The 16,524-nt window shown below is 50.5% G+C and overlaps 1 protein-coding gene across 3 annotated transcripts in view; it reads right to left on the bottom strand.

Annotated features, from left to right (window-relative positions):
• rsrc1 (arginine/serine-rich coiled-coil 1) overlaps window positions 1-16,524 on the bottom strand; it is a 119,633-nt gene that overhangs the window by 61,862 nt on the left and 41,247 nt on the right. For all 3 annotated transcript variants that reach the window (XM_076981005.1, XM_076981007.1, XM_076981006.1), the window contains exon 5: window positions 6,507-6,543. In XM_076981005.1, the coding sequence (XP_076837120.1) occupies window positions 6,507-6,543 (37 nt within the window). The remainder of the gene's footprint in view (window positions 1-6,506; window positions 6,544-16,524) is intronic.

The raw sequence follows: 16,524 nt of genomic DNA, 5'->3' as shown, positions 1-16,524 counted from the left end.
GTGTTGTTCCACCGTGAGGGTGTACCGGGGTGTTGTTACACCGTGAGGGTGTACTGGGGTGTTTTATTACCCGTGTGTTTTATTTAGTACCAGGGTGTTATTCCACTGTCAGGCTGTACTCAAACTTCCCCACTTTCGCAACCTCCCAAACTTTATTCCTTTCATTATTGCCAACGAGATTTCATTACGTATTTCGAATGTAAACAAGACTGAGTAATGACGTCTCCCGCCTCGCCTGCACCGTCTGCTGTGCTGGTAATGTCACTTCCTCCTCACACAGCACCGCTGCTGTGTGTGTGTGTGTGTGTGTGTGTGTGTGAGAGAGAGATGCATCAGAGATGAAATGTGTATGTGACAATACACAAATCACATAAGAGGAAACGGACACCTACACATGAGTGAAGCCAGGATGGAAAGCAACAGGAATAATTCACCCTCTTAAAGAGAGACAGAAAGATGGAAAGAGAGCAAGATGAAGAAAGAGACTGAGAGAAAGAGTGAGAGGTCGAGAAAGATTGGGATGGGGGTTGGTACAGAAGAAGAGGGAGAGAGAACATGTGTGTTTGTATGCATGTGTGTGTTTCACCAGTGAGAGCCTGTTAAAGGAATAGAAGATTAAGGAAATAAAAGTTTGCTGCTCGGCTGGCATACATCATGTTGAACGTGACGGAGTGATGGAGCTGCTAACTCATCCGCCCGCCCTGCGCCCAAAATGAAACTCACTGGAATACCCATCAAACCCGCAATCGGCCAGATAATATCGCCTTTGGTCTATCTGCACTTTCCGATTTAATTTCCTCCGTGCCCTTGACATCCAGCGATACCATTAAGATTAAACGCACACTGTAGGGGACTAGTTCCTCACGCGTGATATACGAGGGCCTCATGCTAAATGCAATATCATCATTCGAAAATTAATGCAATATTTCTTTTGTTGAATTTTCTTTTTTTTCTCTTTTGCACAGAGGCTGCAATGCAAAACATGACAAATACTCAGAGAGAAAGAGAGAGAGAGAGAGAGAGAGAGAGAGAGAAGGAGAACAAGAACATGAGATACAAGGAGGGCTGAGAGAGAGAGAACATCAGAAAGAGAAGAAGAGATAGAAAGAACAAGAGGGAAAGGAGAGAATAAGAGAGAGAAGAGGGAGAAAGTGAGAGGAGAGAGGGAGAAGGAGAGAAATGGAAGGAGAGAGAGGGAGAGGAAGAGATGAAGTGAAAGGGGGCACAGGGTAAAAGAGAGAGAGAGAGAGGGAGAGGCAGAAGAAGAGATGGAGAGAAGGGAAGAGGTAGGGAAGGAGGGAGGGGAGGAAGGAACCTTAAAGTGAGAGAAGGACAGAGACAGGTAGAAAGGCAGTTAGAGGGTTATGAGAGCTGTGGTGTGGCACTCTCTTCCCATCAGTCATGCAGGGGTCAGGCACCTGGGCAGGGGTCAGGCCCATGGGGTCAGGGGTCAAGCCCCTGACTCAGTCATTTAGCTGTGCAGGAGCTCGCCATATAGCACACCAAAATGTGAGAAGCCCCTCCCCCATCCAGGCCTCCACCCCACCCATTATTACATTAGAGACACGCCCACTGCCACTACACGCCCACTGCCACTCCTGTGTTCACTGCCCCCTGGAGGGGTGAGGCCACATTGCAAGCTCATTTTAAAATAATGCCATGTTTTGGCAGGCTGTGTCATTTTTTTCCCCATCCAGGTGTCACTAAAAGAATGAAAAGGGCGATGGGTGTGAATTCCGCCCCCTGTAGGCGGGGAGTCTCCGGACAGAGGCGCTGACGGATTAATCGCAAACGAAGGAGCGTGCGGGCGGGCGGAGGCTTAATTAGCGCGGCGGCCGCGCTGATCTGCATGGATGTGATGTTTCGTGTCTCGGCTCACGAGCGCCTTTTGTAGCGTTCCTCCCTCAGCAGCTGCGCGGCTGGCCTGATTAGCGCTGGCGTGCGCGAGACGCTCGTCACTGGGGGGGGCAGGACGAACGCAGAAGTGGCGTGACAGAGGGGCATGGTGGGAGTAATTAAAACCCCCTCTCTCTCTCTCCAAACACACACAAATCATCAAAAAGAAAGAGAGACAGAAAACAAAACACAACACACCCATACAAAGCTACAAAGCTAATTGCTCTAGCCGAGTCTGAATCTGGGCGAATCCGCGCGGCGTCTGGCTAAACGGGCCAGACGGCACCTCTTCAACAGTCAAGGCTAACCGTGAGAACAAAGATATTCTCAGGCGGATATGTTTCCGGACATTTCCAAATCTTTTTTTTTTTTTTTGGATTCTGTAGAGGGGTTTATATGAGATGAGAAATAATTATGGGGTTAGCTAAAAAATGTAAAGAAATATATGTTTTTAAGAAGACAGAGATGGAGGAGGCTGTCTGGATTACGACTTCATTGAGTCGTCTCTCCTCTATTAACACTAGACCTGAAGGACTTTTTAATTCATCCATTTCATATTTACAGGATGTGTGCGCGTGCGTGTGTGTGAGTGTGTCAGGAAAATGTACATATGGATGACAGAGGGATTTAGAGCCACGAATCCCTCAGTAGGGGACAGTATTTTATTTATGACTCTTCATCTGGGATGGTAATCGTTGTCTTCATCACGGCAGGTTCCTGTCAACTACAGCCTCATCTAACAGCGGCAATACAGTCACACGCCTGGAGCGCAGCACTGAAATACCAGTAGAAATTTACTGCTGTGCATGTGTAAACATATAAACACAGTTCTGTGTGTGTGTGTCTGTGTGTGTGTGTGTGTGTCATTCTCTGTATGTATGAACCACCTCATCTCTTTCAAGGTAAAATATTAACACACACATCTCTAGCTGTGCTTTAATCTGCTCTGCATGTAACTTCACACGTCCAATCTCTCTCTCTCTCCCTCTCTCTCTCTCTCTCTCTCACACACACACACACACACTTCTTACAGTACATTTAATACACATCCACCAGAATAATAAACCTCACTCCTTTTTTGAGGCACTGGTGTGGGATTGGGCCTTGCCAGGTTCAGTGAGTCCTACAGGAACCTTGGGTGAATAAACTAGGGTTAGTCCTCACCCCAGACCCTAAACCCTAAACCTGGACTTAGTCACCCGCTCTGACCGAACAGTGTCTGTACACTCACCCAGCAGCACGTCTGTGTGGTGGTGCATTCATGTATGGGCCATTTGTACGTAGGGTTGCAGCGGTAACCGGTTTCACGGTATACCACGGTATTAAAATGCACGGTTATCATACCGTGTGCGTTTGCTTATTACCGGTAAAAAGCAAGCCAGCGGAGAAACTGACCCGCGCATGCGCAACTCCGCTCCGGTTCAGCTACTCAGCACAGCGGTGAGAATGGCAGAACGTGTATCAGACTTAACAAATTTTTTAACAAAAAAAAAAGCTAAACTAATGTCAGCGGCAAAAATAACGTAATCGCGGTGGCTCCGCCCGTGCGCGAGGGTCTCACGCGCTGTCGATTAGCGAGGTCGTGCACCTCTCGAATTTTGTAACTTTGCGTGCGCCGCGCCTCAGCGCAATGAACAAAGTCATATTTGCAGGGTTCATACACCTTTATAAGGTGGAATTAAAGCACCTGTACGTCATTTTAAAGGTCCGTTTCAATATTTCCCAGCACCTTAAACTTAATAAAGTTACATATTTATACATATACTCGAAATAATTCGCTTTTTCATCACATTATTTAATGGTTGTTTATTTTCAAAACGCCCAATCTTAACGTCTTCACGTTCTCTCCACGTTTCTCTTCACGTTTAGTCCTGGAATTACAAGAGGCTCGTATTTGTTAACGTAATACAAAAGAACTGTGCGGAGTCGCGCGCTACGGTCACTAGTGAAAGTATAATTCTAGCTTTTTAAGGTCCTTGCTTTCATTGGATGTGAAAGACGCCATTAATTGACATGCGTTCATTTTCAAATTCTAACGTGCCTGTTTTTCATATGTTAAAACCAGACTCGGTGTGAAAGCCTTAAAATAGAAATCTCTATTGTGATGATGTCAGAAATAAATCCTCTCTTTCTGCAGTATCTGGTTATATTCCAACTTGGCAGTAAAACGGACGTTTACAACAGTTGTTGATCAGACACTGACCCAGGCTGAGTTTGTCAGATATTAAATAATTTAAACTTAAATAATTGTAATGAAATCCATGATTTAGGTTTCTCTAATTTTGCAGTATTTATATAAACATGTTTACAGCTTATTTTTTTAAAGGAGACATTTTGTATACAATAGTTGCAGGTTTCTACAATAAATAGTTAATTGAACAAAAAAAACTTGTTGTAATTTCTTTAAGGGTCAGTGTATCTTTTAATAATATACAAACTAACTGTGATACCGTGATAACCGTGATACCGCGGTATTTTCTGAGACGGTTATCATACCGTGAAAATCTCATACCGTTGCAACCCTATTTGTACGAGTACGTACAACTTTGAAAAGTGTTCACTCAGAGAAAGAAAAATACTGTGTGTGTGTGTGTGTGTGTGTGTGTGACAGAGAGAGAGAGAGAGAGACTCCATGTGTGTGTGTGAGAGAGAGAGAGAGAGAGAGAAACTGCATGTGTGTGAGAGAGAGTGTGAGTGTGTGTGTGTCTGTGAGAAAGAGAGAGAGCAAGAGGGAGGACTGTGTGTAGGTGGGTGAGAGAGAGAGAGAGAGAGAGGGAGAGAGAGAGAGAGAATGTGATGCCTCTATTTGCACTCTTAAACATTAGCTTAGCCAAGTACATAGCAAACTTCAAAAGTGCAGACATATTGATTCCTGCTGTTTATGTATGTAATCTTCTTTTCAATAATTCACTCTGCTTTTTATAGAGTTATAAATCAATGCATCCTCTCATAACCATGCGCTCTCTCCCTCTCCCTCTATAATCATCTTGCTCTTTCCTAACCGTACTTTCGTTTCCTTTCTTTCATAACCATACACTCTCTCCCTCCCTCTCTCCCTCCTCCTCATGCTGTCGTTTCTCTCCCTCCCTCATCTCCACTCCTTTACCCCTCCTTCTTACCTCTCCATCTCTCCCCTTGCCTTTAATCACAAAAATACAATTCATCATGAAATGTGCAGAACAACTGGATACAAACCAGCCTCCACCATCATGTGGGAGTGTGTGTGTGTGTGTGTGTGTGTGTGTGTGTGTGTGTGTGTGTGTGTGTGTGTGTGTAGGTGGTGGTGGTGTGTGTGTGTGTGTGTGTGTGTGTGTGTGTGTGTGTGTGTGGGTAGGTGGTGGTGGTGTGTGTGTGTTGTGTGTGTGTGGGTATGTGGTGGTGGTGTGTGTGTGTGTGTGTGTGTGTGTGTGTGTTGTGTGTGTGTGTGTGTGTGTGTGTAGGTGGTGGTGGTGTGTGTGTGTGTGTGTGTGTGGGTAGGTGGTGGTGGTGGTGTGTGTGTGTGTGTGTGTGTGTGTGTGTGTGTGTGTGTGTGTGTGTGTGTGTGTGTGGGAGTGTGTGTGTGTGTGTGTGTGTGTGTGTGTGTGTGTGTGTGTGTTTAACCATCACTAAGACATGGGAGCCCTGGGTATAGCTGGTAGAAATATGACACACAGAACACAGAAGTATCAAACAGGAATATGTGCGCTGGCCCTTTAAATGCGTGGTAGCGGGGTCAGGTGTGTGGCGTGGCCTGTTCCGGGGCCCCTGGTTAATATGCGGGGTGCAAGCCGGGCCAGGTGACCGTACACCCAGAGAGCGTGGACCCCGTGGTGACCCCTCTCCATTATTCATCCCCCAGAAAACACAGGGCAGGAGCACACAGGCCGGCAGACAGAGGAGCCCTGGGCCCCGTTAACGGCAGAGCATGCTTCTCTGACCCCGTATCAGACAAGGGGCAGAAAACCCAGGGAGTGTCGGACGATACATTTTTAAAGACTCCCAAGGGTCCTTCTTTTTTACCTTTCTTCAGAGGACCGAGAGAGAGAGAGACTTGACTGTCAGAAGTTGGACGTACACAGAATCATGTCTGGATGAGAGAGGATGAAGAAGCTGACTGGGACATGTGTCTGTCTGTCTGTCTGTCTGTCTGTCTGTCTGTGTGAGTGAGTGAGTGAGTGAGTGAGTGAGTGAGTGAGTGAGTGAGTGAGTGAGTGAGTGAGTGAGTGAGTGAGTGAGTGAGTGAGCGAGGGAGCGAGCGAGCGAGCGAGCATATTCCTGTTTGATACTCACTCACATCCATGCACAGAAAAGTGAAATTAAACTAGGGAACTCAAGGCCAGTGCAGGTGTATGGTCAAGTGAGTGTATGAGTGAGGGTGAGAGGGAGGGTGGAGTGTGAGTGAGAGTGAAGTTGTGAGTGTGTGTGAGTGAGGGTGGAGTGTGAGTGAAGTTGTGAGTGTGTGTGAGAGTGAGTGAGGGTGTGAGGGAGAGTGGAGTGTCAGTGATTGTGTGAGTGTAGGTGTGAGTGTGTGTGAGTGAGAGTGAAGGTGTGAGTGTAGGTGTGTGTGTGAAAGAGTGTGAGTAAGAAGATGTGAAGGTAAGACAGGAAGTGGACTAGAAAGAGAAACTCACCAGATGTTCTAACCTGGCCGCGATGCTGTCCGTATCTCTGCAACAGAAGAACACATTTACTCCACTGTAAGTGTCATCACTGCTCTGGTTCCAATCATCTGAACTCACACATGCCAGTGTGTGTGTGTGTGTGTGTGTGTGTGTGTGTGTGTGTGTGTGTGTGTGTGTGTGTGTGTGTGTGTGTGTGTGTGTGTGTGTGTGTGTGTGTGTGTGTGTGTGTGTGTGTGTGTGTGTGTGTGTGTGTGTGTGTGTGTGTGTGTGTGTGTGTGTGTGTGTGTTCGTTCAAAGAGCTCTGTGGTAAAAGCCGTGGGTGTTCGGTGTTCTATTGTCTCATGTTTGTGGACTCTTTGATATTCCCAGCCTGGTAGATGCAATACATATTCACGTATATACTCTCAACCCCTCTGATAGACCCCCTCTGCAGGGTACACACACACCTAAGATCTGTACTGCATCAGAGAGAGTGGACCTTAACACACACTCCACCACCGGGCCCACTCAGGTGAACACCTCCATGGAGACCAGAAGCCCTCTGATATGACTGTGATCACAGGCCAAAGGAGATGATGATGATGTTATAGAGTGGAGACAGGAGGCTGGAGGCCTTCTCTCTCCGTCCGTCTGCGGAGCGTAGCTGCTGGCGTACTGCCCCTCAGCCACCCTGAGGGGGCGCTACAGAGCAGCCAGACCCTGGTCTCCAGCCACAGCTCTCACCAACGACCCCTTCTACCCACCAGCACACGGCCTGCTGGACGACTGGCCTTATTAATTAGGCACACACAATCACACACACACATAGGCACACACAATCTCACACGTGGTTCAGGGCGGATATCTTTGACTGAAGAGCCCGTAAGCGAAAACCAGATAATTCCCCATTATCACCATGACACGGGCAGCTCACGATAAACAGCACGATTCTGCTAAATATTAAAGACGCATGTATTAGAATAATGAGAGCATCAGTCCCAGCAGGACTGAGCTGGGCGGATTAAACCAGCAAATTGGCAGTAAATAATAGATGCATTTTTGGCACATTTCAAAATTGTAGCAGAGGAAAAACAAAGATCAAATACACACACACATGCACACAAACACACACACACACACACACACACACACTCATTTACACGCATTCACACACGCATTCACATTGGCAAAACTGGCAACATATACATGTGTAGAAAAAGTGAGACAGGGAGAGAGAGAGAGCGCGGGAGAGGGAGGGAGAGAGAGAGCGCGGGAGAGGGAGGGAGAGAGAGAGCGCGGGAGAGGGAGGGAGAGAGAGAGCGCGGGAGAGGGAGGGAGAGAGAGAAGGTGGGAGGGGTGAACCAGTTTCACTTGTATCTATGATTATGGAGTAATTCTAGACCTTGAGTAGATTTCAGAAGTAATAATGTAGTATACAACTGAGGCGACGCTGTAGTATACAACTGAGGCGACGCTGTAGTATACAGAGATGCTGTAGTATACAACCGAAGTGATGCTGTAGTATACAACTGAAGAAATGCTGTAGTATACAACTGAGGCAATGCTGTAGTATACAACTGAGGCGATGCTGTAGTATACAACTGAGGCAATGCTGTAGTATACAACTGAGGCGATGCTGTAGTATACTGTAATATGCTGTAGTATACAACTGAAGCGATGCTATAGTATACAACTGAGGCGATGCTGTAGTATACAACTGAAGCGATGCTGTAGTATACAACTGAAGCGATGCTGTAGTATACAACTGAAGCAATGCTGTAATATACAACTGAGGCGATGCTGTAGTATACAACTGAGGCGATGCTGTAGTATACAACTGAGGCGATGCTGTAGTATACAACTGAGGCGATGCTGTAGTATACTACTGAGGCGATGCTGTAGTATACTACTGAGGCGATGCTGTAGTATACTACTGAGGCGATGCTGTAGTATACTACTGAGGCGATGCTGTAGTATACTACTGAGGCGATGCTGTAGTATACTACTGAGGCGATGCTGTAGTATACTACTGAGGCGATGCTGTAGTATACTGTAATATGCTGTAAGCGTTACTCTCACCCTCACCCTTTCCTCTCACCATCCCTCTCAAACTTCTGTTCACACACACTCTACGCTGTTCACTCTACCTAACCACACACACACACAATCTACCTAACCACACACACACACACACTCTAACCACATACAAGAGAATCTCAGTTCTGCAGGTACCACCTCACCACTGACGCTCTCTCCGCCTCCCTGTCTCCCTCTCTCCGCCTCCCTCTGTCTCCCTCTCTCCGCCTCCCTCTGTCTCCCTCTCTCTGACTCCGTCTCCCTCTCTCTGACTCCGTCCGTCTCTCTCTGACTCCGTCCGTCTCTCTCTGACTCCGTCCGTCTCTCTCTGACTCCGTCTGTCTCTCTCGCTCCATCAATAATAATAATGCACTTAACATCAATATTAACAGATAATAGAATCACAGTTTTAATGGAACAAGAATAAAATTTCGTAACTACTTCATATCTTAGTACTTCTCTGTCTCACCAATAATAGTAACAATAATTAAAAAGCAGAAAAGTTTTAATGTAACTTCTGAAATGTAATCTAACCTCTCCTTCCCTCTCTCCTTCCTTCTTTCTCTCTCCTTCCCTCTCTCTCTCTCTTTCCCTCTTTCTCTCTCCTTCCCCCTCTCTCTCTCCTTCCCCCTCTCTCTCTCCTTCCTTCTCTCTCTCTCCTTCCTTCTCTCTCTCTCCTTCCCCCTCTCTCTCTCCTTCCCCCTCTCTCTCTCCTTCCCCCTCTCTCTCTCCTTCCCCCTCTCTCTCTCCTTCCCCCTCTCTCTCTCCTTCCTTCTCTCTCTCTCCTTCCTTCTCTCTCTCTCTCCTTCCTTCTCTCTCTCTCCTTCCTTCTCTCTCTCTCTCCTTCCTTCTCTCTCTCTCCTTCCCCCTCTCTCTCTCCTTCCCTCTCTCCTTCCTTCTTTCTCTCTCCTTCCCCCTCTCTCTCTCTCCTTCCCCCTCTCTCTCTCCTTCCCCCTCTCTCTCTCTCCTTCCCCCTCTCTCTCTCCTTCCCCCTCTCTCTCTCCTTCCTTCTCTCTCCTACCCCCCCAGACCACCTTGGGGCCCAAAGCAGCCCTAATTCAATTAGACCCGTCAAACCCGATTGGCCAGTGGCTGAGAGCAGAATAAGGAGAGATTATTGGCAAATGAATACAGATCCGTATCGAGCGGGCAGACTGAGAGTACATCTTCACCTTTTCATTTCTTCCTCTCTCATTCCACCTCCTTCACTCTACCCTCCCATACAACCGTCCGGCCTGCAGGTCTACGGGGACCACTGACCCCCACCACCACCACCACCGCCCTCTCTCTCCCTACTACCCATCTCTCTCTCTCTCTCTCTCTCTCTACCCCCCATCTCTCTCTCTCTCTACCCCCCATCTCTCTCTCTCTCTCTCTACCCCCATCTCTCTCTGTCCCTACTACCCATCTCTCTCTCTCTCCCACCCATCTCTCTCTCTCTCTCTACCCCCCATCTCTCTCTCTCTCTCTCTCTCCCACCCATCTCTCTCTCTCTCTACCCCCCATCTCTCTCTCTCTCTCTCCCACCCATCTCTCTCTCTCTCTCTCTACCCCCCATCTCTCTCTCTCTCTCTCCCACCCATCTCTCTCTCTCTCTCCCACCCATCTCTCTCTCTCTCTCTCTCTCCCACCCATCTCTCTCTGCCTCCCACCTTCTCTCTCTCCCTCCCTCCCACCAATCCCTCTCTCTCTCCATCTCTCTCTCCCTCTCCCTGCTATCCATCCCTCACTCTCTCCTTTCCCCATGCCGTCAACACGATCTCATCGATTTCTGAATTAGGTCTGTGATATTAAATAATTAATATAGTTGCTGTGATTGATGTTTTGCATTAGGCCAATATTAGGTTATCAATCAAACTCCACTTGCTTTAATGTAATGATATTGAAAAAGTGTCAGGGACCGTTCACGCAATTTGTAGTCGAAGCAGAGCAGATAGTAATGCTGGTGTAACACAAGGAGACCAGCCACACACACACACACACACACACACACACACACACACACACAGAGCAGGAGAGGTGGGAGTGTGTGAGAGTTAAAGGGAGCGAGCGTGAGCTGGAAGGGAGGTGTGTCGAGGGACACACACTGCTCTAACAGACCTGACTAGCTGATGAAGAGAGAGAGGTCGTGACCCCAGATGCCACAGATGGTCAACAGTATGACCTCAGTCCCTGCCCGCTCCTTCGACAGCCCCAACAGCTCCGCCTCTCTTCCAGACGCCGAGCGGGTCTCTCTGGAGAGCTACATCAGCCCAGACCACCGTCGGCCAGAACCGCCGGCCAACGTTAAACACGACTATACAACGCGCCATGTGTTTTGTATATAAAGTTCATTTTGACTGCAATTACGAGGGCGGTTTCCCAGTTACTGTGATGGACAATTCATGTGGGACTCAATAGAAATTACTCAACTAATCTCAAGAAAAACCACAATGAAAACACACAGTTAGAGAAACACGCAGGAAACTGAGCCAACCCTGAAAAAGTTCAATTAAGCAGAAAAAAAAGATCAAAATGAAATAGCAGCACACCAAGTATGTGAGAGCAGGTCGTGAGGGGCACCAGCCCGGCAGGGCGGGGGGGACACACACACGCCCCCCTCTCTTCCCGTAAGGAGGTCATTATTTACCCGTAGTTAATTAAGTAAAAGAGGACAAACGAGTCAAAGTGTTAACAGAACTCAATGCAATACCAGACCTCTGCATGCTGGTCAATACAGGCAAATTGGAAATGTCTGGACAATCAGTCAAACTGGGGCTCTGACTGAAAGACTGACTGGACACTCGTGTGTGTGTGCGTGCGTGTGTGTGTGTGTGTGTGTGTGTGTGTGTGTGTGTACATCTCTGGCCATTCTGTCTGGACAGACTGTCCATGTCATTTTCATATCAGACTTTTTCTCGCTCTCTTTGTATGTTGTGCATAATTAATTAAATCATGTACATGAGTTGTCATTTAATGAGTTTCAAATAATGAAGCAGCATCTCTGATCCACACCCACTCTGTCATTCACACGGCCCTCTCACCAGGGTAAAGATGAATATCTAACCAAATTAGAAGTTAAAATGCTCTGGCAGGCATTCAATTTCCACTAGAGACAAAGAGAGACACACAGAGAATGACAGACAGGCAGAAAGAGACAGAGAATGACAGACAGAGCAGAATGACAGACAGATAGAGTGAGTGAGTAAGTCAGAGAGGGAGAAGAGCCCATTAGCTCAGAGCTCATCAGAGATGCATTAGCACTCCGGCACCGATGGACCTCTGCTGGGGTTTAACCCTTCGCTGATGTGCACCTGAGCACCAAGGCCAACACACATGTTCCTCCAGCACTAAGAGGTAAGCAGATGGGACCATCCCCCAGCCCCCCACAGATTACGCACCTCACCCAGCCCCCCACAGATTACGCACCTCGCCCAGCCCCCCACAGATTACGCACCTCGCCCAGCCCCCACAGATTACGCACCTCGCCCAGCCCCCCACAGATTACGCACCTCACCCAGCCCCCCACAGATTACGCACCTCGCCCAGCCCCCCACAGATTACGCACCTCGCCCAGCCCCCACAGATTACGCACCTCGCCCAGCTCCCCACAGATTACGCACCTCGCCCAGCCCCCCAAAGATTACGCACCTCGCCCAGCCCCCCGCAGATTACGCACCTCGCCCAGCCCCCCGCAGATTACGCACCTCGCCCAGCCCCCCGCAGATTAGGCACCTCGCCCAGCCCCCCGCAGATTAGGCACCTCGCCCAGCCCCCCGCAGATTAGGCACCTCGCCCAGCCCCCCGCAGATTAGGCACCTCGCCCAGCCCCCCGCAGATTAGGCACCTCACCCAGCCCCCCGCAGATTAGGCACCTCACCCAGCCCCCCGCAGATTAGGCACCTCACCCAGCCCCCCGCAGATTAGGCACCTCACCCAGCCCCCCGCAGATTAGGCACCTCACCCAGCCCCCCGCAGATTACGCACCTCACCCAGCCCCCCGCAGATTACGCACCTCACCCAGCCCCCCACAGATTACGCACCTCTCCCAGCCCCCCCACAGATTACGCACCTCTCCCAGCCCCCCACAGATTACGCACCTCACCCAGCCCCCCACAGATTACGCACCTCACCCAGCCCCCCACAGATTACGCACCTCACCCAGCCCCCCACAGATTACGCACCTCACCCAGCCCCCCACAGATTACGCACCTCACCCAGCCCCCCACAGATTAAGCACCTCTCCTAGCCCCCCCACAGATTACACACCTCACCCAGCCCCCCACAGATTAGACACCTCTCCCTGCCCCCCACAGATTACACACCTCTTCCAGCCCCCCACAGATTACGCACCTCACCCAGCTCCCCACAGATTACACACCTCACCCAGCCCCCCACAGATTACGCACCTCCCAGCCCCCCACAGATTACGCACCACACAGATTACGCACCTCACTCAGCCCCCCACAGATTACGCACTTCACCCAGCCCCCCACAGATTACACACCTCACCCAGCCCCCCACAGATTACGCACCTCACCCAGCTCCCCACAGATTACGCACCTCACCCAGCTCCCCACAGATTACGCACCTCACCCAGCCCCCCACAGATTACGCACCTCCCAGCCCCCCACAGATTACGCACCACACAGATTACGCACCTCACTCAGCCCCCCACAGATTACGCACTTCACCCAGCCCCCCACAGATTACGCACCTCACCCAGCCCCCCACAGATTACGCACCTCACCCAGCTCCCCACAGATTACACACCTCACCCAGCCCCCCACAGATTACACACCTCTCCCAGCCCCCCACAGATTACAGACCTCTCCCAGCTCCCCACAGATTAGACACCTCACCCAGCCCCCCAGATTACGCACCTCACCCAGCCCTCCAGATTACGCACCTCTCCCAGCCCCCCCCAGATTACACACCTCTCCCAGCCCCCCACAGATTACGCACCTCACCCAGCCCCCCACAGATTACGCACCTCACCCAGCCCCCCAGATTACGCACCTCACCCAGCCCCCCACAGATTACACACCTCACCCAGCCCCCCACAGATTACACACCTCACCCAGCCCCCCACAGATTACACACCTCACCCAGCCCCCCACAGATTACACACCTCACCCAGCCCCCCACAGATTACACACCTCACACAATGACATCAGACAAATTTGGCACCACGTCTGGTGCATCTCACTGAGCACTATGACATGCAGATGAATGTAAAGAAAAAAACATCAAAAAGATGTAATATTCAAAAATGGAGGAGTCCTCTCATCTACGCCCCCTAGTGAAGGAAACAGGGTAAACGAGAAGTTAGCTGGGCAGAGAGGCCAAAAAGCAGCTGACCGTGGTGGGGTCGAGGGAGTGGACGTGGAGGAAGGGGTGGAGGGATGGGTGGAGGGATGGGTGGAGGGATGGGTGGAGGGATGGGAGGAGGGAGGGGTGGAGGGATGGGTGGAGGGATGGGTGGAGGGATGGGAGGAGGGAGGGGTGGAGGGAGGGGTGGAGGGATGGGAGGAGGGATGGGTGGAGGGAGGGGTGGAGGGATGGGTGGAGGGATGGGTGGAGGGATGGGAGGAGGGAGGGGTGGAGGGATGGGTGGAGGCTGCTGTCACGAACATGGCTGCTGTCACGTTTGAGTACAACATCAGGCTGATATTGACATGACGACAGCATGTGAAGCAGGCGTGGACGTCTTTGAGGGAGAATCGAAGGGGAACATGTAGATGCTCATTAAGCCACTTGTTTCCACAGGAGATTAAATCCACAGGAACTCGAAGATCTACAGAAATACGGGTGGAGAAGAAGCCTCCTGACATAGCCGGAGACACTCAGAGCGGCTTCTGATCAACTTTTACATATTCAAAACCACAAATCAACAATGACGTCCCAGTATTTATTTAGAGTGTCACTCAAAGATAACTCCTCCCTCTCAAACATCTAGCATTCTTCACCATAAACACATCCATGGGCTGACCGCTGTAGGCACTCGGTGTTCCGCACAAGTGGAGAGTCAATACTCAGAAGCATACACACACGCACACACACACACACACACACACACACACACCTGAAACTGAGGTGTACAGCGCTGTAGTTCAAAAACACTAGCGAGTTTCGCGAGCCACTAAACTTGTGTTCAGCCATTCTCGTCCAGTCACCGGGGAGCGCAGGAGAAACACTGTGGGATTTAATGGATTAACTGGGATTTGCTGCTTGGTGTGGCGAGGGAGGCGGTAAACGTAGAGAGCACTCCCACTGGAGCCGTCCAGGATCAGGGAGAGAGGGAGGAGGAGGAGAGAGGGAGGAGGGGGAGAGAGGGAGAAGGAGGAGAGAGGGAGAAGGAGGAGAGAGGGAGAAGGAGGAGAGAGGGAGAAACACAACTCTCTCACCATTAGTCTCCACGGCAGAGAGAATTTAATTTGAGAGCCACAATTTAAAGAAAATTGACTTCTATTTAAAAGGCGTGTGGCCAAAGTGCAGTGGAGCCAGAACAAAGCTACAGAAGATAGAGGGAAGAGAGAGAGAGGGATGGAGAGAGAGACAGACAAAGAGAGAAAGCACACACAGAGAGGGGGAGAGAGACAGACAAATGGAGGGGGGGATATATTTCCCTCTGGTTTCTTCAATGCGCTGCTTTCTTTTCATCTTCATCCAATTAGAACTGTGACTAATAGAAATGCCCCTTACATTAGTGAGGGAGACAATGTGGATCCTCTAGATTGTGGCATTTATCTCCCGCAAACTCCACAAATTGAAACTCTTGAACACAAAGAACGACGCCAGGTGGGAGTGCTGTGGTTGGCCAGAGTTACAGAAGGAGAAAGTTCTACCGCCAGCCCCAGATCAGACACCGACAGGAGATCAGACACCGCCACCAGCCCCAGATCAGACACAGACACCAGCCCCAGATCAGACATAGACACCAACCCCAGATCAGACGCCAGGCCCAGATCAGGCACCAGGCCCAGATCAGACCATGCCACCCCCAGATCAGACACCGACGCCACTCCCAGATCAGACACAGACGCCAGCCCCAGATCAGACACAGACGCCAGCCCCAGATCAGACACAGACGCCAGCCCCAGATCAGACACAGAGGCCAGTCCCAGATCAGACACCGAGGCCAGCCCCAGATCAGACACCGAGGCCAGCCCCAGATCAGACACCGAGGCCAGCCCCAGATCAGACACCGAGGCCAGCCCTAGATCAGACACCGAGGCCAGCCCTAGATCAGACACCGAGGCCAGCCCCAGATCAGACACCGAGGCCAGCCCCAGATCAGACACCGAGGCCAGCCCCAGATCAGACACCGAGGCCAGCCCCAGATCAGACACCGAGGCCAGCCCCAGATCAGACACCGAGGCCATCCCCAGATCAGACACCGAGGCCAGCCCCAGATCAGACACCGAGGCCAGTCCCAGATCAGACACCGAGGCCAGCCCTAGATCAGACACCGAGGCCAGCCCTAGATCAGACACCGAGGCCATCCCCAGATCAGACACCGAGGCCAGCCCTGGATCAGACACCGAGGCCAGCCCTGGATCAGACACCGAGGCCAGTCCCAGATCAGACACCGAGGCCAGCCCCAGATCAGACACCGAGGCCATCCCCAGATCAGACACAGAGGCCAGCCCTAGATCAGACACCGAGGCCAGTCCCAGATCAGACACCGAGGCCAGTCCCAGATCAGACATTGACATCGGCCTCATGGCCAACCCTGCACGGGCCCAGCAGCCAACACACTGCAACAATCACATTAATTCATTTGCAAATGACGGCTGAGTTATAGCAGGAGATAACATGGAGATAACGCATGCGCAAACCCCCCACATATACACACACACACACACACACACACACACACACACACACACACACACACACACACACACACACACACACACACACAGAGTCTGTTCAGTGTCCATCTGTGTCCATTCTTCTCTTCTCATCCCTGTTGGCTGTCTGAGGACCC

The sequence above is a fragment of the Brachyhypopomus gauderio genome, chromosome 19 (assembly GCF_052324685.1).
Source record: "Brachyhypopomus gauderio isolate BG-103 chromosome 19, BGAUD_0.2, whole genome shotgun sequence".
In the NCBI taxonomy this organism is placed as follows: domain Eukaryota; kingdom Metazoa; phylum Chordata; class Actinopteri; order Gymnotiformes; family Hypopomidae; genus Brachyhypopomus; species Brachyhypopomus gauderio.
This window is presented reverse-complemented; position numbering and strand designations above follow the sequence as displayed.